Below are 19,274 nucleotides of genomic sequence, written 5' to 3' on the forward strand. Positions count from 1 at the left end.
GAAAGGATATTGCTTTGGGTTTTCTTTTCAATAATTGCAAATAGAGTGATACTGTCTTCCTCAATAATACTTGTAATCTAGGGCTGTTTCCTGTCATTGCCAGGAACAGGCCATTACTGAATATTTCAGAATAAGTGGCAGTTTTCCTTTCTTTATGTCAGCCCCATCCTCAAAATGGTGTTTACAGCATTCAATGTTCTGCCTGTTGGGCCCCATTCATGCCTCTCTGGAAGGGTTTGTTAAAGCCCTGAAGAATGGGATTTAATAACTCTTCCAGATTTTTTTTTTTTGCTAGACTTACCTATGCTCACTAATTCTCATCCAGATAGATTTTCAAGTCCACTTTTAATTTCAATTCACAACTTCATCAGTTCTGAATGACCACATCAGCAAAATGTCTAAAAGTTCAATATCTTTCCTTTGGGAGCCTTGCCAGAAACAGGAAAGACTTCTTCCTGCTTGTCTTTTACCTTAGAACCACGAAGAACGTTGTCTTCAGTCCCTCCTCCTCTCTAGGAGAGGTCTTCTTGGATGATGGAGGTTCCCAATGGTCTTTCTCAGTTCTTAGCTGAAGAAGTGGGCATAAAATCCTTTTCTGAATTCTGGAGTTTCATCCCTCTTAGTAAGATTGGGTTCCTTAGGAAATGCTCCTTGGGTCAGAAAGCTAACAGTTCATGAAGAGCTAACTCTACAGAATGAGCTGGGAAAAAAGAGAATGGACAAGACTGGAATTTACAATTTCTAGGCAGGAAAAAAATATAAACAGAAACAACTACCATTTGCTTCAGCTGTGCAATGTAACTAAAGTGAGAAAGCCCCTTCAGGTACCATAGAATACACATTTCCTCCATAAAATTTTTACAAATCTTAAATGGTGAAAATCAGGTAGGCAGGATTGTTTCTCATCTGTTTCAAGCACCAAATTTTGCTTTTATTCTGAAACAGGATGAGCTTAAAGACAATCTGAGGCTTTAATTAGAGCCTTCCATGTATAAAAAAACCAATACTGCAAGTCACAGATTAAAAGAAGGAAAAATCCATCATTTTACTAAAAAATCCTCCTGCTCACAGGAAGAAGCCAAATCTGATTCAATTAGTGAGTCCTCCCTGTGGGCAGAGCAGTGCTGTGGTCATGGTGGGAAGGGACTTGACATGGGTGGACTGTTCTGATTTTCACCAACAGAGAAGGCAGAGGCTTGGCTTGGGGATGCTCGTGTTGGATCCTCTCTGTCAGAACTTGAAAGCCCAAGGAGATGTTTGGCTGTGGGTAAGGAGAAGGGTGCTCTGACACAGCATTGTCTGTGCATGTGAGCTTGCACGGTGCTGTTCTTACAGTCACTTCCCTGTGCTCTCCTAACACCTAATTAGAAGCTGAGCAATTAGCTCAAGAAGCCTTGTCAGAGTTTCCTCTGGGAAATTGGTGCCTTTAGTGTTACACAGACACGGTGAGTTGGGCTGAGTTCCCAAGGCTGTGTATATAACAGGAAAGCAGCAGATAGATGCAGTTTAATAAATCCCCTTGATGCCCTCATCTGCTGGATAATAACTTCAATTGACAGTTGATGTTTCCAGCTGTGTAAATTTTTTTAAATTATTGTTTATGTTTCAAAGAAAGTTTATCCTTAATAGTAGAATCTTATCTTAGGTCTTAAGCAATGTTTTTGAAATCACAATTTGAGAAAAAATAGGATGCTTTAGGGTTTTTACTGGCTCCAGGATCATGTAAATTAAACCACTCGAGGTGTACCTATTTGAAGAGTTCTTAAATTTGCTGTTTGTATTTTTAGGATCATTATGAGCTCCAAGGGAAGGAGTTAGCTTGTGAAAATAAAATCTCAGGCACCCCAGTGTTATGTTGCTGCCCATCCCTTCAAAGACACCTGTGCTCTTTGCCATGACAGAAGTCCCTGTATGCTGTTGCACTTACGGCAGCTGTTCACAGACGGTTACATGCAAAGCCCATTGCTCTGGGGCCTGGCTGAGGATGTATCATCATCATCAGGCTCTTGGGGCACAGCTGTAAGGGATGGTGTTCATGATCTGCTCCTGCTTCTGCCCATATCTATTGCCCTGGCCTGTAGGGCCTGGTTGCTTAGGAACAGATCTGTGAGATGGCAGTGGCGTTTATCTCTGGGCCTTCAGCAGATAAAGAGTGTTAATTTGTAGTTCATGTTGTAGCTGACTTGCTCTGTGGTTTATTAAATCCAGTGTGTTTAACCAGTGTGTTCTCTGAAAGCTTTCATTGAGCTGAGTTTCCCAGCTGTATTAAAAGCTCGGCGCAGCAGGCATCAAATGTGAGCTCTCGGAGCAGGGCAGAGTTTAATACCACTGTGACATTTGGAAGAGTGTCTAGGGGAATGCACTGTGCCTCCATATTGCATTTCAAGAGCACTTCACCATTTGCCAGACTTTTTATTTTTCTTGAATTTCAGATTCCTAAGGAGGTTAGACTGAAAGGGAAGGGTTTTTATGCTTCCCTAAAATAACTGCTTACGTCTCACTCCACGCAAATTAAAGCCCCCCCCCCCCCCCAACTTTTCACACCACAAATGTGCAGCAGAAACAAGAAAAAAAGCAGAGAGCCTGACTCAGTACTGGGCCATACCCAGTGCTATTCCTCTGTCACTGTCTCCCTTTTCTACTCCAATCCCCAAATACCTCCCTTCTTGCTGCCTTTTGCCCACCCTCACTTTCTCCAGGCCTCCTGATAGGGCAGCCAGCATTTGCAGAGCTCTTGGCTAGCACTCAGCAGTCAGACACAGCCACATGTGCCTCTCCTGTGGGCTGGGGAATGAAGAATATAGCTGGTTATGTCATGTGTAAAGCAGAGTCTCACAGATCCCATCTTGTGAGCTACAGCCTACTGCAGATGACAACAGGAGAAGGCTGGTTTGTGTGGCATCAAGGAGACAGCAAAGTAGCAAGGCTTATTATGTTCTTATTTTCACTTTCATTTCACGGTTTAAATACCCACAAGGAACAAATTTGCTCTGCTTATAACAGTCTTTTTGAATGATAATATCATTGGAAATTTCATTTTGCCTTTGCACAAGAAGACAGCAGCTGTTTTCTGCAAGGCAGAGAAATTGTAATCTCTACAATTCTTCAATGCTATATACCAAAGGCTTTAGGATCTGTCATTTACTCACTGTGATAGGTGTTTGTGCAGTACTTAGCAGATTGACACTTGTTGTCTTGATACTTGTCTTTTTGGTGCTATTCCAATTTAAATGTTGGTAATAAAAATCCTACAATGCAAATGTATTTCAGCTCATGTAAAAGGAATGTGATCAGCAGCTCACACATGGGTTTTTAACTGTTGTAATCAGAGGAAATGTTCTTAATGCATGCAAGGGCAATAGAATTTGATCCTGAAATGTCTAGATTTGCAATTTCTGAGTACTCAGGTGTGTGATTACTGGCAGGCTAAAGTGCTGTGTGAGATTGGGGTAGAAAGAGCTCCTGCCAAATTCTCCCAAATTTTCTTCTCTCTTCTCTGAGCAGAGAGGAATTGCATTCCCATGATGATGATATGTGCACTCCCACTGGAAATCAGCCAGGTGGGAAGAAAACAACCCCACAAAATGCTTTTCTGTGCATCAGCTGTCTCAAGTGGTCAACACATGTAGGGAGTTGAGCTGTGACATGGGACCTGTTCTTGCCTCCTGTGCAGATGGATGCATCCCCGAAATCATGTGAATTGGCACAGATACGGTGTCAGTTGGGAGCTCTGCTCTAGTCCAAGTAGTATCACCTCTCCTTGAGCTTTCCCATGCCATATGGACACATCTGGTGGAGAAGCAAGAAGGGATTTTCTAGGAGCAGTGTGAGGGCTGGAGCAGCTCTCAGGGACGGCGTCTGTGTTTACTTGTTTTAGCACTTCATGGCAACCACAGAATTAGGGACCCTTTCTGGTGGATGATTGCAGTGACCCCAGGTAGATCCTGACATGCTGATGGGATAAGAGAAATAATTCAATCTGTGAGAACTTCACTGTGTGAACACAGTTATATGGAAACTCAAACAACTACATTTTCTGTAAGTGCAAATAATAATATCGCTGCATTGTTGCCTCACTGAAAGTGGCCCAGGTTCAAAGCAGGATTTGGTTATGTGCTTCAGGCAGTAGGGTTATGTGCTTGTACCAGATGGAGCTTTTAAATTTTCATCAGCAGGTTTATAAACACAAGAATATCCTTTTATCTGCCCCCAGCTCTTTTACTAATTAGCTGCAAATGCTGAACTTCAATTAGCATGGAGTGGAGGAGCAGATGAAATAATATACATTCTTACTCATGGTTATCCATCATGTGAGAATGAAAGAGACACTAGTAATGACTGTTTCAGTTGTTTGGGGCTTTTCTATTGGCTTTTTTCCCCTCCCTTTAATACTCAGTTGTATAAATGAGTGAAAATAGCTAAAAATAATGAGCCAGATTCTCTGGTGATGAAATTCTGTTGCAGGCAAAGAGTGAGAGTTTTCAGCCTTGCTCATCTTTGCATTGACTCCTGTAGGTGTTGGGCCAAGCCAACACAAGGGTGTGTGACAGCTGAGTTGTTAAGTTTGCCATGGAAGGATTTTACAAAGGAATTTATAAAACTACATTTTTCCTGCTGCTGAGAGGTGGCCAGAGAGGTCTGTGCTTTGAAGCAACACTGCTGTGTGTTATCAGAGAATCCCAGCTTTCCTGTGGGGTGCAGGTGCATGGAGAGGCAAAGGGATTGATAAGTTGAATGCTGTCTTTGCCTTTAGCAGCATGTTCGCTGGCCTACAACATGGGCTTGTGTGCTCTGTTTGTGCCCCAGCTGAGAAGCTCTTTCTGGACCCTGCAGGTACCCAGCTACTGTGCTTGTTCCCTGTGGTTTATAAATAATTCAGGAGATTTGCACCTTTCAGCAGCAAATTGCACCTTTCACCAGCTTTTTGGAGGGTATCGAGGAAGGATCTACACTTTTGCTGATAACTGTTAGGCAGGAAAAGGTTTGGATGTATTTTCAAACATCAGTCTTGGCACACAGTTGGAGAATGTATTGGAAAATTGTCAGGAAAGCTGAGGAAAGGCACAACTTTGTGAGGTATAGATTGGTTCTGGGAATTTTGCATCCAGCTTTTCATGTCATAGAATCATAGAGTGCTAAGGGGTTGGAGTGGACCTTAAAGACCATGTAGTCCCAACCCCCCTGCCATGGACAGGGACACCTTCCCCTAGATCAGGTTGCTCAAGGCCTTATCCAACCTGCCTTTGAACACTCCCAGGGCTGGTGCATCCAGACCTGTTGGAAATCTTGCCTTAAGAAGGCTTTGCTGGCAAAGTAGTCCACTAAGAGGATAGGGCCTACTGTTGGGAAATAGAGATGCATAAATCTGAACCAGTAACTGAAAGAAAACTGTTCTCCCAGTAATAATAATGGAATATGTTCTGGCTAATCAAACCCCAGAGTATTCCCCTGAGACACTTACTGGTCACTTCTTTGGTGGGTTGTGCTTCAGCAGAGGATGTCAGCTTTATGGGCCATACTGACCTTGCAATAAAATGCAGCAGAATCACTGAAGTTGGAAAAAACCTTTAAAATCATTAAGTCCAACCATAAACATCACATTGCCAAGTCCACCACTGAACCATGTCCCAAGTGCCGCATCTGCATGTTGTTTAAACACCTCCAGAGATGGTGACTCAACCACTTCCCTGGGCAGCCTGTTCCAGTGCTTGACAAACCTTCCTGTGAAGAAATTTTTCCTAATATCCAAACTAAGATGGTAGGAGAAAGGCAAAGCAGCATTGCAAAAGTCTCCCCTGATGACATGAAACCAGCAGAATTTTTCTCTTCCCGAGTCATGCAAGCTTGATATCTGTAGCTGGAGGCAGCTGCTGCTCTTTTACAAAATGTGGCTGTGAGCAGGAGGTAGCAAAAAGCCAGCACGACACAGGGGTCTGCAATTGCTACAGGAGTCCAAGTGCCACTTGATTGAATTATCAGAGATGCATGAGGCTTCAGTTCTAACTTCACAGGCTGAGAGATTACTGAGGAAAAATGGACCTGTTCCCTGATTTGCTATTCTGATGTCATAGATCACTGTTCAAAGAAGGCCACCAAGCTTTTCTTTGTACTGCTTTGGAAGTGACACATTGCAAGGGGAGGGAAAGTTCTATTTAAAATTGCATAATCAGAGATGAAGTGAAATTGAAAAGAAAGATCAAAGATAGGAAGTAGGGACAGGAAGAAAGAGACGAGGTACAGTGTGGCTGCACAGGCAGCTTAATTTCATTTTAATGAATCTCTGCTTAGGAAGGGAAGGGTGGCTCTTTGTGTACCAGGAGGGAAAAACAGCCTTCACCACACTGAGACTCCCTTTGAACATGGTCTCCTACCAAAATGAAGGACTGCACTCTGCTTCACATTTCACAGAATTAGAAAAGACCAAGCTATTTTCTGCCTGCCTGCATCCTGCTTATGTAACTTGCAGATGACGGCTGTGCAACCTCTGGCTGAGCCCTGGAAAACTTCCTTGTCTGTGAGTCAGGTGCTTGGCAAACACTCTGGCACAGTGGACTTGGAGATGAGATTGCAGTCAGAGGCACTACCTGGGTACCAGAGCCCAATTCAAGGTCTCTTTATGGAACTTCCTCCTCCTAGAAGCTTGCTGATCATCCTGGTCTGGTCATTGCCAAGTGGCCCTGTTGTGCTGTGTTAGTGCAAAGCATCCCCCTTGATTGCTCTGAAGCAGGAGAAAAATACAGACTGTTACTCAGAGGTGTGGGTCAGCAGGGAAGGAGAAGAGCTAGGCAAGAGTGAGTCCTTGGCCTTTACATAAATTTTATCCATAGAAATTCCATCAGGATGTGGGGAGAGTGTTTAGTGCAGCGGGGCTGCAAAAGTGGGATTTCACGGGGAAGCACAGAGTCCCCTGTTGCAGTCCTCATTCTGATACGCTGTGCAGTCACCAGAACAGTGTTGGAGGCTGTGAATCTGGCTGAAGGCTGGAGGTCAGGACTGCATGTTATGCAGTTATGTAGGCGTAAAATTGAGAACCATGGAAAGGTAAGGATTAGACCAAGGGACAAGGGAAAAAACTGGAACAGATGCAGAACTGTCTCAGCTGCAAACCAGGCTTCTCAGTGGGTCAGCTGTCATCTCCAGGAGCAGCAGATCCCAGTTTCCACCTCTTTGGAAGTGTAACTGAGAGGAGCCAGGAGGTCTGTACCACCAAGTGCAGTCACTGCAGTGTCAAGGCTGGGACTACTGCGAGGTCCCCAGGTCAGCCCATCTTACATCAATCTGTGCAGGAATGCTCTGTGGCAGCCCAGCTGTGTTCAGAGCAGCACTTGGTTTGCTCCTGCAAAGAGCCTGTTTGCCAGACTTGCAGTGGGAGGGGGACAGAAAAAGTCTTTGCCACAGGGATGACCTGGTGACTAATGAGTTTCATTGATCCTATGCTTGCAGGAGAGAGCAATCCATCATCTGCAGCTCCTGTGAGCTGTTCTGCTGAAGGCTCTGAGGAAGCAAACGTGAGATGTTACCCAAAAGCAGGGCTGTGTGAGCCCTCCGAACCCAATGATGCTGTGCTCTCATGGACATATGAACGTGACAGTGCAGAAGGTCCCAGCATCAGGGACTCTCTGGATGGCTTCTACAACATGTACTGTAGCAAGCAGCCAGAGAGAAAGGATCCAACCTACGAGGCTGCCTCACGGTGTCTGTCACAGAAGATTTCAGAGCTGGAACAAAAGGATGGAACAAAATATGTGTCACGTTGCCTGCAAATGGCGCAGTTGGTCTTGAACAGAGATGGATGTAAGATCTTTCCAAACCACCCCCCTTCTGCTTGCTTTTCAAGGCCAGCTGAAGGAGAAGTCTTGTTGGAAACCAAAACGAGGACACCTGGACTCTCAGATGACATCCTGCAGTTCCTCTTGAAACAAACACAGGCAGAACGTAACCCTGATGGGTCACACGAGAAGTGAGCAAGTCAGTGGTTTGTTTCTGTCCTTGGAGCTTTGCTTTCACTCCAGAAAGAGGTGACTTTCTTAGAAAGACATTGTTCTCTGAGCACCACCTTCAACACCAGAGGCTCCATGGAGGGGTTCACCCAGAGCAGACCTTGCACCTTGGTCTCTGCAGGGCAGGACTGAATGAGGAGCATCCATGTAACTGCTTGGGATGTGTTGACTAATTGGGAGGGGTGATGCAGTGTTTGTTGCTGGGACATCAATTGTGATAATTTTTATCTGCCAGGCTTTTAAATTGGCCTACATCCTTACCCCAGCTGAGCAGTGGTCCAGCCCAAGTTCAGTCCCTGTGGGCTGTGGATGGCTGTCCAGGTGCTTTTGGCTGTAACAGACTGTTTTGAGTGACCTTGGCATGGTGTGCCCCAGCCCTACAGAGGGGAAGTTTTTGTTCCATACCTGGCTGATACTGTAACACATTTGCCTCCACGGGGTGCCTGTTAGCTCTGTGTTTTTATATGCAGACATATGACCCCACAGATCATGATTGCAATGCCAGGTGAGTTCTTCTGACAGAGGCAGCGTGTGTGTGCATGAGAAAGAGAAAATACAGTTTGTGAGCATGTTTTCTGACAGTGCTGCTGTCCTGTTTACCAACCCACCATCACCCCCCCCAACAACCTTCAGTTCCTTTCTGACTTTCGTGATGGTGCTAATGAGATCCCTGGGGGAATGTTCCCTTTAAAATGAAACAGATCTCTCTGAGCCCAAAGAGGCTGATGTCAGTCAGCAACAGAGCAATGAACCCACACACAGCCACTTAAGGTTTCTCTCTCGGAAGCCTCCCGGCTCGGTGGCTTCTTTGCTGCTTTCCTGCCTCTGCCAGGCAGATAAATGTCTTTTCCACCCACTGGCCTGTCCACTGAAAGAGGAGTTTGCTGTAGTGATGTTGTTTGCTGACTGGGGAGGCCATTCTCCAGTGTGGGTGTGAGTAGGGAAGCAGAGAGTGCCAGAGGAAGGGATGTGTTTGAGATGACAGCAGATGGGCAAAGGAGAAAGAAAGAAAGGGTGGTTGGGGTCTCAAAGATCAGCATCAATGTGGTTACTCCAGTACAGCCACACTGCTCACACCAGTTTTGGTATTGGATATCCAGTGTTTGCCAGCCCAGCTGCTGAGACCTGTCACCCACTCCCTCTCCACACTGGCCAGATCTCAGAGTGGGTGTTTGTGTTCCTGCATGTCACATTCCCTGCTGCAGTCCCACATAGGGCTGCTATTCCTGCCTTGCTGCCCCCGGCAGATTGGCACAGTGGCTGTGCTCTGCAGGTGTTTCCAGCAAAGGCAATGGAAATTTGGCTGCTGCCTTCAGTCAGAGCAGGAGGAGGCCCAGCGGGCTGCAAGTTATGGCCAAAGTCTTAGGATTTGGTGTAATCTCTCTTTGCAAACAGATTGATATTGCAAGTGCCTGGATTTGTTTTCCTGTCCATGAGTCATCATGGAACCAATACATTTGGCTTTGTGGTGGTCCTGCTTGGTGTGTTGCTTGCTTGCTTTTATGGCAGAGGTGTTGTACATGTGCTGGAGGGCACACAGAATACTGGGGCAGACCTTCAGCTGCTCCCCCAGCTACTCAAGTTAAAGGTGCTAGGGGGAAAAACAGAGTTGAGGATGCAGCATCATTTCTGTAGTAGCAAACAAATCCACAGATGCTTGTGTATCAAAATCCAGATGAAAGCACCCTGCTGGCAAAAACTATAGAGAAAGGTCATAGCAGCTAGTTTAGCCATAGGTACAGCTGGGAAAAGGAAGCATGCTCCTGAGTGTGCTGTCAGTAATTACAGTAACATCAGTGGCCCCTCTGCCAGCTCACATTGCTTAACCCCACAGAGCTGTCACAGCCATAAGGGCATTGGTACTGACAGATGTAGGGAGCTATTGCTAAGGGTGTACAGGGAAGAAGGAAGGTCTTCAGTGTGAATCAGATGTTGCTTTTAATTTTTTGCCAGCATTTATGCTGTTCCACACGGTTAAATTAGTTGCTGTGCAAAACCTCTGAGCTGCCATTTAAAGGGAAATAAACTCCCATGAAGAGAGAGATGGAGAAATCAGAGGTCTGCATCTGAATCCCTTTAGTTGCTGTATTTGGTTTGTTGATGAATTGGTCAGTGCTTTGGGTTAGCTCTAAAACCATCTGGTTTCCTGTTCAGACTTGTTTTTTAAAGAAAATAAAAACCAAAGACATTCAATTTCCACAGAGAAAGCTTGCTGGAAAATAAGTTCCTGCTCTTTAGGGGAGACCTGCTGCTACTGATGTCTGAGACACCCCTACTGGGTTTTGATGGAAATGAAGCCCTGATTGACTCTAGTCTGACCCCAGAGTAGCCCTAGAGACACACGTGGGTTTCCCTACTCGCAACAAAACATGAGGTGTCTGCCTGGAGCCCCTCTGGGGTGTGCACAGGATGCTCCTCCTGAGGCCTTAGTAACCTGAGCTGCCATCATTTTATCCATTTTTGGAATGAGTTATAGCAAACATTGAGGGAGTAGCTGTTCATTTGTTGTTCAGTGTTTTCAGTGATGGCAAAATGAGGCCTCTGTAGTTTGGGAGATGTGTGTCCACACAGGAAGTTAACCTGGGGTCCCTCTGTGGCGAGATGTTGCTGCTTCACACCAGGGGCCAGAGGGGGATGGGGCACCTCCAGAGAGCTCCTGCTCCTTCTTCAGCTCCTCTGGTTCGTGGGCTGCACAACTGCCTTTAACGTCACAGTTTTCTCATTAGAAATGTCCGGTGCAGCAAGAAGAGGCTCATTACTCTTGAACCCTTTAGGTACTGAGATGCAAGCAATGACAAAATAGAGAATAGGTGGCTGCTGAAAGAGCATGAAGAGAGATACTGGCAGAGGAAAGCATGAAACTGTTCAATTTTAAGGACCAACGTAGGCAGAACAGACTGGATACAGCTGAAAAATTTGGATTATGACTCATATCTACAAATCTTGGCTGGCATCTTGCAGAGGGTAGGGTAATCTTGGTGCTGCTGAAACATGCAGTCTTTTGAGAAGTTTGAACCCCTCAGAATCAGGAGTGCCTGCAGTTCTGTGCGCTGCTCACTTCCAGTGGATCATGGATATGACTATCCATGGCTTCCTCAAGGTAAGACCAGAATCTTTTTGCATGGCAAGTACCAAGAGTGGTATGAAGCCCTCACAGAAATGTCCCATGTTCTGTCTATTTCTCCCATCCTGTGCAATAATCTGAGAAACTCAGTTTATTCCTGAGAGGTGAAGTGCCTTCCTCTTTCCATGGCTTGCACTTGACTTAGTTTTGACACTTGTGTGGTTTCAGCTCACCCTGTCTCCCCAGCACTGCTGGTTCTCACCTCTGCTGCCAAAGCCAGCTGCTGTCACCTCCCTTCATTCCCCTGTGTGTGGGGACTGCTTTAGCAAAGGCATCTGGGGGCTTACACTGCAGAACAAGTCCAAGGGGTTTTTTCCTTCTGCTTGTTCAAGGCTCACGGCCGAGGAGCAGATCTCTGAGCCTAACTGAGGACAGCACCTGAAAACCTACACCACCTTTCAGGGCTCTGGGTATACAGGATCCCTCCCACAAGATCTTCAAGCAAGATGTGTAAGTGAAGTAAAAGATGGGGAATCACATCAGTCCCATAGGGTAAGACAAGCAAGGCCAAAATTGATCCACCATTGCCAAGGAGGAGGAATGCAGGACATGGTGAGGACTTGACAACCATGGCTCAGGGGTTTCCCTGCTGCGTAGCCCAGATCCAAATCCCACCCAAAGTGTGTTAGAGAAGTGTGTGCTCTGAGCTGGGTGTTTTGCACCTGAGCTGGACCAGCATCCCCAGTGTCTCAGAGGGGTGACTGTAGCGCTGCAGGCACTAAGCCCCTGCCCGTGCACACCAGCCACTGGAGCAGCCCTGGGGCTCAGCCTAGGACTGGGTCTGGCAGGCTGAGAGTGCTGCCTCTGTTCCCTTACATAAATGCCTGATCCAAGATCTTCTGTCATCCCTGACGAATCCTGCTGCTGTTAAGTCATTCCCTGGGCTGGGAGCTGCTCCAGGACGTTTGGTATCAATGGCCTCTCTGCTGCTTACTCCGACAGCATTTTTATTTTGCCTCCCACACGGCTGCTGGTGGGAGGTGCTGATTCATGCCAGCGACCTACCCAGTCCTGGAGCCCCAAAGCAGCCAGGGAGAGCTGAGCTCCTCTCTCAGGTGCTGAAGCAGGCCTCCGTGAAGTGAATGGGGCCAGGGCCATTTACACCAGCAGGGGGTTTTTCCCCCGGAGTTTAGGGTGGTTTGGTATACTTGGATATGTCAGGACATATGGTTGTTAAAACTGGTGTACAACAGGCAGTATGCATCCTCTAGAAATGTGGCTATTTCATTCCTGAGCACTGATGATTTTGTGTGGGGCATATGTTTTCCCACAACACAGAAGTTCGTTTTAAAAATACCCTCTTCTGTAGGCTTTCCCTAATGACTATTTTTCTACACACATCCATTAGGCAACAACATATGCCAGCATTTCTTCCTTAAAAGTAAAATCTGGCACATAACACACGGAGCATGAAATAATAAGATGTGATTAAAGCAGTAGCTGGAGCTAACCAAAGCCAGAAAACTCGTGGCTGAAAGGTCAAACCTTTTTTTAAATTGCCTTTGCAGTGGCCTGTTTGTTTGCAGGTGCTGGGACTTGGGAGGGAAAGTCTTGTAATGAAAGAACAACTGTCATAGAAAATTACACTGTCAGTTCGAGCCAAACAAACTTTCACTTGCATTGGAAGGTAGGTTCTTGTAGTGGGAAATGTCAGTCAGCCTTAGGGCAGGTATCACCTTCTAGTGTTATCTGCACTGCTGTGAGAGATGAGCCAGGAATGGTGCTAAATGGGTGCTAAAATCAGCCCTTCCCGGCCAGAGAACCGGGATGATTCTGTAATTAAGCATACTGAGGTGGGGATGCTGTGCCCTCCAACACATTTTCAGTGTGACTTCCCCCAATTAGTTAGTTTAAGTTGCCAGCAGCTTGTTTTGGGTGTCTGAGAGCTTCAGAGAGAGTGAGAGGGCAGGGCATTTACACCCGCGGCTTTGTCTAACAGCAAAAGCTCAAACCCCTGCAATTAGAGGCTGAAACAATCATAGAGGTTTTGCATCTGTGGTCCAAGCTCCCTGTTTAAGAAACAACTCGGCACGTGTTCTGTGAGGCCAGCTTGGTTTTGATCCTTGTTTTTGCATCTTCCCTGGGTCTGACTGCTCCCTGCGACAAGTCGAGCACCGCATGATAAACGTGTGAGTGCAGACAAGTCCCGTGGCTGGGTTCTGTCTCTGGGAGTGTTATTGCTGCTTGTCTGGTGCTCAAGAACAGACTGTTTGCCCGTGAATAACTGGGGGAAAAAATTATTCTGGGATGAGGAGACAGACTGCTACTTTGAGGGCTGGGGGAGTCTTTCCAAAGGCAGCAGTGAATTAGGCTGAGAATGCAGTGGTGTGCTGGACAAGGGTCAGACTGATTCCTGTGCCCCTTCCTCCCGTTCCCACTGCCGTGGGGTGCCTCTGCAGCACCAGTGCTTGGTGAGGCGAGATGGTGCCAGCCCCCAGGCTGCCACGAGGAGGAAGAAATGAAGCTGATAAAGTGCAGACACTTGTCCAGTGTTTGAGGGCAGCAGGTACCCCGACAGCCCCGGTCCCAGATTGTCCTCAGAGCTACTCAGCCTGGGTGGGACAGTCACCTGCATGCACTGCTTGGCCAGCTTGGGTGCTGACAGGAGGTGTCCTCTTAACTTTGTTCCCAGCCTAAGTTTGCCGCCCAGGCCCATTTGAGCCGCAGTGTTCCCCCTGAGGCAGCCACCCCTCATGGGTGGGAGCTGATTTTTCCCAAAGCCAGGGCATGACGCCCTGTAGGCTCAGTATGCCTCACCTGAGTGCTGGCAAAGCACTATGGCTTGCTCTTTCTCATATCCAGGGTAGCAGAGTCTCTTCCAAGGTCTCTTTTTCTGCTTTTCCTGTTTGGATCACCTTCCCACCATCAGGGTTACTAGACAAATTTACACAGATGGAGCATCTTCCTGGTATTTTCATTTCCCAGGCTGCCTTTAAGCTTAAGCCTCTTAAGCTTTTTTATAAGCACACAGCATTTCACACAAAGAGCCTAAAAGTCTTAAAATCAGGCTATGCAAAAGGAAAAAGGATATTCTAAAGGGAAGAGGTGCTAGCAAAATATCCTCCTGCATTTTGTAGGTTTTGCTCTCTCTTTCCTAGGCTTTTTTTTGCAACTGGGTTTTGTTCTTTGTGCCAGTGGCGATTCAAAAAAAGGTGATGGAAAATTTCTTGGGCAATTCCTTTTGCTGTATGAATACTGCTGTCATAAAATAGATCTCTCAACACTGTTTTCAGTCTGCAATTATGTGCAAGGGCATAACTGGATTTTTTTTCAGTACGTACATTGTTCAGTAATAAAAACTTTACTCTGAAATCATTACAGTCTGTTGCAGAAATCTATATGTTTTTATCTTGCAAAATGGAAATTTGCCTCTGAAATTTCCATGACACTATCAGCCACAGAACAGTATTGTTCTTACCAAACAGAACCGTTGCTGAGAGTCAAAGTGCTATAAATATTTAAAGGAATTAATTACTAAATAAGCCAGAATGGTGCCCCAGTCTTTAAATATTAAATGGAACGTACACAGTTGACAAAAAGCAGGCAGAAACACTGAATGGGACAATTTAATGGCCTAAGTGTAATTATTTGCAGTGCAAAGGCAACTATTAAAGTCATTTTTGCTTAATGACAAGCAGTACTCAAAATACGAGGGCATAAGTCCACATTTTGCTTGCTGAAAGAGATTTCTATCCTGTTTTGTATTCTGATGCAGAAGCCCCAAAGTTCACCAAGGAGGTTAATTAACCAGTGTGAGTAAAAAAAGGGCAGGGGGTGTTGGGCAGGGATTGTTTAATGAAGGGCTTTCTTTGGGGCAGCACCTGGGTGTGCAGCTCAGCTGTGCCCAGCCTGCAGGGTGAGATGCCCCAGCAATCTCCAGCTTCCCTCTGGTCATCAGCTGCCTGGGAACTCCAGTCCTGCAGTGATGCCGGGCCTCCAAAAGCCAGCCCAGAGAGATGTGTTGGCAGCTCTTGGGCACTGTTTGTTGTCCAGGACTCCTGGTCTGGTCAGGAGGGTGTTGGGGTGCTCACACTTTCCCCCTTCTAGAGGAGGAGGTGCCTGGGGCTGTGGAGGTTGCTTCTGTTGTGTCTTGGGGTGACCTTATGATGTGTATCCCATATCGCTGCCTATGCCCAGAAATTAATTATTGGCCTTTCTATGCCTCTGAACTGAGCCTGAGAGGGGGAAGAAAAAAACTGAGCAAAACTTTCTCAAAGCAGTTTGAAACTTGTTCAAGGTCACATAAAGATAGCAGCTTTTTTTTTCCAGCTGGGGCAGGGGAGCGAGGAAGCACCCGGCTTGCGGCTTTTCCAGTCAGCTTTTGGCCAGTTTTTCCAGTTTCTTGTTCTCCGGAGAGAGGCTGAGAGTTGAACTTTTCCTTCTCTGGAATTTCGGATTTTCTCCTTTTTCTACTGGACTGCCTGATTGCTGTAACATCAGAGCACATCGGGAGGACTTTCCATCGATCACAGAGGGCCTGGCCCTGGGCCAAGGCCCAGCTCCGAGGAGACCAAAGGGAGGACTCGAACACTTTCTCAGGTTTTTCCTCTACAGCGAGAGATTTTACCATTTAACATTATTTTCCTTTCCCGTGTGTTTGTTAAATAAATAGTTTTATCTTCTTCACTTTCCTTCGAGGAAAATTTATTTTTTCCCGAACCTGGTGGGGGGAGGGGTGGTTGTGCCTTCTCTCAGAGGATATATATTTCTAAATTTGGCCAAACCGGAACATGTTGTCAGCAAGGCAACTTGGTGACAGCTGAGATTGGGAGAAGGTTTAGTCATAGCCAGATTTGTAAAGCCATGAGTAATCATGTCAGGGCTTCTTGTGCCCCTGCTCAAGATCCAAAAGCTGCATTTTAGCTTGATGACCAATTCATCTGGAGAGGTCAGTTTTGACCTGGAGTCTAGAAGATCATTTTCTGACAGACAATCAGGTGAGAAGTGGCAGCACAGAAAAAATGAAGCCTTATGACTGAAAGTCCCAGTGGTGCCTGCATTATTAGGCAAATTCCAGCTTTGTCTTAGAGGGGGAAATCTGCCTGTTGTGTCCCAGCAGTGTCATCTTTCCCATGGAGACATTTACCAGTGGAATTGCAGGAGCTAAGTTACATTTACTGCCTGGAGCAAACAATGCCAGCAAGTCACTACTAGGGAAGGACCTAGGAAGTGGCACTTCATGCTGAATGCAGTATGGAAAAATTGTCCTTTGTGCCCCAGGCCCCTAAGTATGCTATTTATTTATTTATTATGTATTTTAAACTTATTTTTGTATTGCAGCATAATCTAGTTTTCTGCCATCTGAGCTAACAAACTGAGAGAAGGATGGCTGGGAGGAAGAGAGGTATGTGTCAGCAGCATATGGGAAAATTCTATGGAAAACCTGGGATGTTGGAGAAGTGGTTGTATTTATACTTGGTCTTCCCTCTCTTGCCTTTGTTTCGGCTTTGGCTTTGTTTTGGGTTTGGTGGTTTCTTCTCTTCCGTTCTGTAGCCTGTGAGTGTATCCAGAAGCCCTGAGGATTTATATCAGGTAGCACAGGGCTTTTTCCAAAGACCACAACAGAGTCTGTGCGTGTATTTTTCATATCACTTAACAGTTATGCCTTGTAGGCATATTTTAAACCTCTCTTCAGTTTGGCCATATAATATTTGTCCTCATTTCTGTGGAACGGATACATCACTGAAAAACAGGAGCTAGAAGGGTCCTGCATGGAAGAGAAGAGGGTTACAAGTGAATAAAATCTGCTTTTTTTTTAAAGAAGACTGAGAAAGACAATTCAAGAAGAGTTGGACTGAACTTTTAAGGTTCACAAACAAAAATACCCCATAAATTCTTCAGATTTTTGTATGAAGAAAGTCTTTGACACTAAAGACTAGAAGTCAGTTTCTAGCAGCTGTTTCTGTACTGCCTAAGAGCGCCTGGCATGAACAAAACCCCACAGTGTGAGGTGCTTTATAAATACAGAAAAGAAAAAAAGATATTTGCCCATGCTACAGAAATCACCCATCTGTACCACACAGGGTCTCTTCACAGCTCCTCTGTCTCTCAGCTGCAGCTCAGTGCTAAGGCCACAGGTGGTGACAGTCATGTTTCACTTTTGTGGAAGAATGACCCAAAAATGTATCAGCTGTGCAGCTCCATTATCCCTTAGGCTGCAGTGAGCACTGTGTGTGACAAGGTTTCTGAAAGTCAGTGAAACTGGATAGATGGTGGCCCTTAGGTGCAATTGTCTTTCCCCAGACCCATCCTCTTAGCAGCTTCTGAATGAAAGAGATGAGTTTGTTCATGAAATGGGCTGCAGTATTTTAATGCCATGAAAGCTAATTGGCGTCCACGAATGAAGATAATCCCCACTAGCACATCTAATTAGCAGAGCAATCCTCATATTCCTCATGCAGTCTCCTCTCAATTTAGAAGAAGCTCAGGCACAGAAATTTGCTTGTCATCCTTTGAAGTTCCAGCTTCTAGCATGAGCCAAATGTGTGATTTTTTTAAAGCGTTTGTATTTGAGAGAATCCCACAGGATAAATACTGTTTATTCATAGAGCAATAGATTGTCACAACATTGTGAGGCGGGTATGTCACTGCAATCAGAGTACTGACACATCTGAGAAAGGAGGTTGGGGTGTGCCACTCACAGCTGATCAAGTGAAATGTGCCTTTGCCTGCAGTAATCCTGATTTAGTGCACTCACAGCTCTCTCCTGATCTGCAGAGAAACTCATTCCAGCTGATACCTGGCTGTGAAAATCCATGTGAAGTGACATTGCTTTGAGAACAGAGGCTAACTTAATCAACTGTGGGCAAGATGCTTGGATGCTCTGGTTTTCCAGTGCTGGCAGAAAAGTCTGTGCGATCCTGTTTTGGAATCCTACCCTGAAGACAGAATTGGATATGTTCCAGCCAGTTCCGTCCCTACTCCTGTCACGGATCTCCTGCAACACTTGCAAATCCTTGTAACCTGGAATCTGATCAAATCTGAAGGTGTAAAGGTGCTCCCAAGTAGACCCTGATGTAACTGATGGCAAAACATACATGCCTGCAGAAGTAGAGAACACATAAAAGGCAAATGTTTCACTAAAAAGTCTTTCTCATGAGCAGCTGAGGAAGTTGAGGCCAGGCTGAGTCCTCACACAGACAGGGGGACCTTGGAGACAGGGAAATCTTTCAGTTTAGAATTGAGTTCTTGACTTCCCAAAGCCAAGGCTGGAGATCGGCAAAGAAGCATCTGCCTGTGGAGATGGGGCTGGCATAGGCAGTACAGGAGCAGCATGCAGGAGGGGGGATCGGGAGATGTTGCACATGATTTACCTTCCGTGGTGCCCGGGTGACTGGGTTCTGTTATTTTGCAGAAATTGTAAACTGAATGCAAGGTGAGCAAAGTGTCTGGCTTTGCCTCTTCCAGGCTGTCTCCTGAAACAGGCTTCAAACGGAGCTGGAATTCCTGCTTCCTTTATGCACCGACGAAGCTGCTCGTGAGTTCGACTGGAGCGCTGTGCTTGTGTCCTGTTTTCTGTGTTTAAAGGCTGTATGGTTGTAGCAGCCTGGCATTGTTAATGGACAATAGAATGGTAACAGAGGGAGCTGCCAACTTGATGTATAGATCCATTGTCCTCCAGGAGCACTGGCAATTAGAGGGCCATGTGCTTGGCTCTGAGGACAAACAAAAAAGAAAACTGAAAACGCGCATAAAATTGGAGATGGTCCTCTGAGGGTTAATGAAAACCAAAAGGAGTTCAGGTCTTTGCCTGGCTCTGAAAGGAGCTGGGTGGAGCATTCATACTTCCTCTATGGAGACCTCGTTTTAACTTGTCATTTAAGCTTTTTATTCCACTAAGGACTAATTGGGACAGCGGGGGCTGTTAAAGGAAACGATGTAAAACTTGATCTCTGTAGGCTTCCTCTGGCTCCCCAGAGCATCATCACAGTAAATAAGAGGTTTGCCTGTGGAGATGGTTGCTGAGAGCAGTGATTTCCCTGGTAGAACTCTTGGGGAATACTGCGTGTCATTCCCTCACCAGGTGACATAAGTACCGGGATCACTTCCCAGTCGTTCTCTGGGTCTGGGTTTGTTGTGGGGGGAGGCTGTGAGAGGACGGAGCAAGGAGGGGAGGGGAAGGGACAAAAACCTTGCAGGAAGAAAAGGCT

At 46.0% G+C, this 19,274-nt stretch overlaps 1 protein-coding gene across 2 annotated transcripts in view; it reads left to right on the plus strand.

The window, feature by feature from the left end:
* Nucleotides 1-14,753, plus strand: part of SHLD1 (shieldin complex subunit 1) — a 40,253-nt gene extending 25,500 nt beyond the window's left edge. The window contains exons 1-2 of one of the 2 annotated variants that reach the window (XM_042036601.1): nucleotides 6,452-6,608; nucleotides 7,444-14,753. In XM_042036601.1, coding sequence (XP_041892535.1) covers nucleotides 6,467-6,608; nucleotides 7,444-7,964 — 663 coding nt within the window. In that variant the 5' untranslated portion in view covers nucleotides 6,452-6,466 and the 3' untranslated portion in view covers nucleotides 7,965-14,753. Of the gene's footprint in view, nucleotides 1-6,451; nucleotides 6,609-7,443 lie in introns of those variants that run through there. The other variant, XM_042036600.1, reaches the window with a different exon arrangement.
* Nucleotides 14,754-19,274: the final 4,521 nt, after the last annotated feature.

This window comes from Corvus kubaryi, unplaced genomic scaffold (assembly GCF_017639235.1).
Source record: "Corvus kubaryi isolate FWS band 111438036 unplaced genomic scaffold, C.kubaryi_AGA036_p1.0 37386, whole genome shotgun sequence".
NCBI classification, from domain to species: domain Eukaryota; kingdom Metazoa; phylum Chordata; class Aves; order Passeriformes; family Corvidae; genus Corvus; species Corvus kubaryi.